This window comes from Anopheles aquasalis, chromosome 3 (assembly GCF_943734665.1).
Source record: "Anopheles aquasalis chromosome 3, idAnoAquaMG_Q_19, whole genome shotgun sequence".
NCBI classification, from domain to species: Eukaryota; Metazoa; Arthropoda; class Insecta; order Diptera; family Culicidae; genus Anopheles; species Anopheles aquasalis.
The window spans coordinates 52,321,049-52,326,048 of NC_064878.1; the positions used below are offsets into that span (position 1 = coordinate 52,321,049).

The window sequence follows — 5,000 nt, forward strand, 5'->3', positions numbered from 1 at the left end:
AAGAAAGAAGACGGTAGGGGGTACCTGCCTGATTAGCACACTGGTTTGGCAGTATCAGTCTCAACATAGTAAGCATAGAGAAAAGTAATCTCACAAAGACGACGACGACGACGACACAGCGTTGGCTGTGGTGACACCGAAGGGGGGCACATGACCACATGACATGGTGATGATTAGCGGGAAATCTTCCGGTCAAATCCCAATCCCAGCTATGGTCCATAGTTCAACCGGCAGGCAACAAGTGGGATCTATATTTTGCTGTGAGCATCAAGCACATTCCGTAGCGCGGGCATAGTAGGCGCTGCTGACATTCCTGTCATTTGATATCGGTCGCGGTATCGCGGATTAACCAAACAATCTCCCTTTGTCTGCGGGTGTCTGTGACGTTGTGGCTCAAAATAGTCGAGACTGGCTTCGGGCAGAAATTGATCCCACCGGTTCCTTCACCACCGGAGCATATTTATTTTAAATTAATCCACTTGAGATTCGACCTCCGATCGCTGTTTGCACAACAAAACACGGCGCCTGGATGACCGTTGTTATCAGCAGCAGCAGCAGCAGCAGCAGCAGCAGAGCAGCTGAGGAGGACCTCAAAATGGCAACAGATGTCCGTGCTGCTCGCGGCTGTTGCCATCAATCGCTGGTAGTACATTCGACGCATTTCTTATCGGGAATCGCTGACGGCTGGTACAGCCCGGGCACATAAAACCGAACGGATTGAAGTTGCCCGTAATGAAGTGATCAAGCGACCGGTAATTCGATTTTATGGACAAGCACAGTTTAAGGATAAAATACATAATCAAATTAAATGGGTAGAATCAAATCAAATTAACAGGCAGATAAAAAAAATAGTTGCCTATAGTAGGCAGGTGCAATAACTTTACTAAAAATTGTGCCCAATAAGTGTTCTGATCGACAATCAAAGTAATTTCAATTAGTTATCAACGGTCTAGTAGCTCGGAAGTGCGCTCCAAATAAACCAGTTAATAACTGGAGAACCGTGTTTAGAAAATTAAGATCATTTTAGCCTATCGACAAACAGTTTTTTGCATAACAAATAGTTAGATGCTTTCATCTGAAATTATCATTGCTTTATCACGCCATCGTCTAACGAAGTATCAGCAAGCAGTAACTATCAAAATGTTTAAGCAAATAATGCCCACTATTTAATGCAAACAGCGAGCGATATCAAAAAGAAATTGTTTCTAGTTCTTTTATCAAATGATACCTTTTTCCTCCTACTGGAATAAAAATCGAAAGAAAACTGACGGGTTGCGACCTGACGGTGGGTGAAAGGTCACCGAACTGCTACCGTGGCTCTTGTTTTGCCCTTCCACGCTGAATCCGCGACCTCAGTAAGCCAGCGCGGCAAACACATGCTGCTACTGCCGTCGCTAGGCAATTTTCATTTGGCGCAAATCAAAACGCAATCACAATTCTCACACCTTGTCTCCACGGTCCGGGCTAGGTGATAAAAGCGTGGCACCTACCGGACCCCCGCCGTAAAACGCGTAATCTGAGCGCGGTTGGCGGAACTTTGAACCCCTCCTCTTCGTTCTGTTGTTTTTTTACGTCCCGTCGTCACTTTTGCCGCAATGACTGTTGGTGACAATGACAGTGATTACGACGAGTGCTGACGGTGGTGGTGGTGGTGGTGCCGATGATGATGTTATCGGCGATGGTGGGGAACTGCAGCTCTTCATTAAAACGGCTCGACGAATCGACAGTCATCGGGCACTGCGATGAGCTGTGCTCGAGAGGTGTGCGCTTCGTCAGCGATAATCTGTGCAGCTGAGCACGGTGGTCGCGTGGTGGTGGTAAAGGGGAGATACGTGAGGCTATGCGATTTATGGGCACACCTGCCCTATACATGGACCTGATTGCGAGGGACAGGTGGCTATTCCAATGCATCCAACAAGCAACGCAATTCCGGTTGCGAGACCTTTATCATTGGTTACTCATGCCCTTATCGTGGCTGCAGACTCCAACCAACTAATGTGCAAGCTGCGGGACAGCTGATGTCCAGCGGTCTATAGAAGATCGATCGATCGATCATTCTTCTCCATCCATCCATCTATCTATCTTTCTGCCGATCAATCAATCATCCCACCGTGTACAAGGGGAGCCGCGCCTGTCAAGTACTTTGTCAAGATTGCGGGAGATCTGCCTGGGGGGGGGGGGGGGGGGGCTAATGCATGCGTATCGTGTGTGCATCTCTACTGTCCCCATTTCGTCTCGCTTCTTAGACTTTCGCGAAACGAATTTCCCTAAGCCGGTTTCCTTCTGGCAAAGTTGCCAAATCAACGCTGAAAGGAATTTCCCTTCTCAACTCCCCGGTGATGTCGACATTACGTGCGCACATGCCCCAAGAGGGACCGTTTCTCCGAGGAAGTTAAAGCAGCGTAACACAGTTTAGTGGAGCTGCTAGAATTAGCTCGACACGCACGCAGGCACGCACGAACGTTCGGTGCATGACGTAAGAGCGACGCAATTCCCTTTCGGCAACGGTGGCCCCACCGTAGAAGCGACGTGTGTGCGATGCAACAAGTCCACGTGGTGGTGGTGGGTCCCTGCCTCGATAAGGAGCAGTCCTTCTCGATGCACTCGAGGTCACGAGCGCCAACTCGATCAAAGTACACACAATTAGCATGGCCTACTGGTATGGACACAAGGGTGTTATTACGATTCCGGCAACCGGAGCACGGAAAAAAGATGGAATAAATAAACATCAGCAGGATACGCGACGAAGACGGCAGCTGTGGCACGGGTGGGTCGCGGGGGGTTATTACCGTTAATCGTGGTGGCGTTGCGCCCTTCCTTGAATGCCCTTGAAATGGGAACACGCTTCCTTCCTTTCGTTTCGTTCCGTTTCGTTCCGTTCTGATTCTTTGCTCTCGTTTTCAGGCCGGCCACAGAAGGGTGCTTGGAGCGGAACGGGAACGGGAATTGGATGTTTGTTGCTGGAGAATGTTCGATGCACCGTCTTTCGTAAACACGTCGGAATGTTTTGTGCGGCACTCGTTTCTTCACTAAATAAGCGGCCACCGGAGCCTGAGGCCTGGAGCACACGGCCAATTCCCGGCGTCAGTTAATCAACACTTCCACTTCGGCGTGCAAAGCGACTTAAAATAATGCTCTGCGCTTAGCAGCCGCGAGTATTGCGTGTGTTTTCTGGAAGAGCTGGGGATTGAAAAACACCCGACTGTCGGCACTAGCGGGCTGAATTAAAAAAGAGAAAAAAACGTCTGCCCGAATCTTGCGGCGGCAAGACTGCTCGACCAAATTTTTTTTTGAATAACCCAATTAACCACAGATATTTTTTTAAATGCGCATTATTCACAATTTTTAAAGGAATTAAAAAACTAAAGATACATAGGAAACCAGAAAATTAAATAGATTCAATAGATATGGAGACCGCACTGAACAATCGATTGAAATTCGAGTTTGAAAAACGCATTCTGATACGCGAAAACCGTAACCTAGGTATTGGTAATGGCTCTAATAGCAAATAAAAATCAATAAATCAATTTTACTTTATATTTCTGGTGCTTTATTTTAGAAAACGTTTAGCCCCTCAAGTTATGCACCTGGCCCGTCGCTGGACATCAAAGGGTTCGTGGCCACTGGGTGACGGCGAGCTGTCAAAAAGTGAAACAAAATAAAATCCTCCGATGAACGCCGAAATTCGTTCGCAGGGCAGCGCAGAAATTCTTTTACTTCGTGGTAAACAAGTTATCCTTTATACCGCTCGTGCCACATCCCTGGGGCAACCGGAAGTGTGCCGGAAGGGCGCAACCCATGAATCAGCCGGCGTGCGAAGCGGTAAAATCGTCCCAAGTGTGCCACAAGTTTCACTTCCGCTCCGGATACCTTTCGCTGCTCTGGTAGGGCCAAGGGTGAAGAGAAAATAGCTTCACATCCCCGCGTACAGGCCACCGACCTCCAGAGCAGTAAGGTGAAGGAGCCCTTAGTGGGACGGGTAGCGCAGCGTCAGGATGTCCTAGTCTTTACGGGAACGATCGCGAAGAAGGGAACGACCGGGAAAAGCGTTCCTCGGTCGCGCCACGGTAGTGAAAGTTGCCAAGACAGTGGATCGCTGGTGCGACCCGGGAGGTGGTGGAAGTGGCTAGAAGAATCCACTCCCCTGGAAAACCGGAATTCGTTGTAACGTTGTGTGTCCTCGAATGCCCTCTCTTTGTTTCCTTGGCGGGAGTGGGATAGAAGGTGTCGCGCCACCGTTGCGAAGGCTCGATGTGCGTGACTGATCGTTGATCCTTCTCTTTCTACACCCCCATTTGTTTTGCAGGTTCCAGCTGCAGTTCAGTTCCGGCGGTTCAGTTTACCGTAGTTCCGGATTGCTCGTACGGTTATACTGCCGCGGCGTTTGGTGCGAAAGGGGAGGATCCTGCGAGAAGCGTACCAGGCCGCTGCTGTGGGAGGCCAGTTCTGAGAGGCAGAGCTGGAGCCGATGTTGCCGAAGAAGATCATGTTCGGGGAAAAACTGTTCGGTGGCCTCAACATGGAAATGATAGCGAGCAACGATACGGATGACTCGATGGAGAAGTTTGCCCTTGCTTCCGGGGTATGTTGGGGCTCGTGGTTACAGTCCGTGGCTTGGTTTAACGGTTTCGTTCCTTTCCGTCCATCGAACAGAAGCTCCAATCAATCGTAACGGACCTCGGGAAGGCACTGCTCCAAGCGGCCAAGCTCGGCAACACGGACAAGGTGCATGAACTGATGAGCCGCGGTGCACCGTTTACGGCCGATTGGGTGAGTAAAGCATCTTTGAAGCCGTCGTCAATTTTCGTCAACGGTTTGTCCTTTATTCTCCCTTCTTGTTGCAGCTCGGAACGACTCCACTACATCTTGCAGCACGGTACAATCACATCGAAACGTCCCGGGTACTGCTGCGAGCCGGCATAAGCAAGGATTCGAAAACAAAAGTCGACCGAACGCCACTGCATATGGCTGTGTTTCACGGTAACATCGAGATTGTAGAA

The 5,000-nt window shown here is 49.6% G+C and overlaps 2 protein-coding genes across 3 annotated transcripts in view; one reads left to right on the forward strand and one right to left on the reverse strand.

Annotated features, from left to right (window-relative positions):
- Nucleotides 1–3,217, reverse strand: part of LOC126575057 (1-acyl-sn-glycerol-3-phosphate acyltransferase gamma-like) — a 6,628-nt gene extending 3,411 nt beyond the window's left edge. Inside the window, exon 1 of the mRNA XM_050235557.1 lies at nt 2,790–3,217. The gene's annotated coding sequence lies outside the window, so the exon portion shown is untranslated. The remainder of the gene's footprint in view (nt 1–2,789) is intronic.
- Nucleotides 3,218–3,674: 457 nt separating this feature from the next.
- LOC126578681 (ankyrin repeat domain-containing protein 50) overlaps nt 3,675–5,000 on the forward strand; it is a 5,097-nt gene continuing 3,771 nt past the window's right edge. The window contains exons 1-4 of one of the 2 annotated variants that reach the window (XM_050241498.1): nt 3,675–3,822; nt 4,307–4,582; nt 4,654–4,770; nt 4,845–5,000. The exon at nt 4,845–5,000 is cut by the window's right edge and continues 42 nt beyond it. In XM_050241498.1, coding sequence (XP_050097455.1) covers nt 4,469–4,582; nt 4,654–4,770; nt 4,845–5,000 — 387 coding nt within the window. In that variant the 5' untranslated portion in view covers nt 3,675–3,822; nt 4,307–4,468. The remainder of the gene's footprint in view (nt 3,823–4,306; nt 4,583–4,653; nt 4,771–4,844) is intronic. The other variant, XM_050241499.1, reaches the window with a different exon arrangement.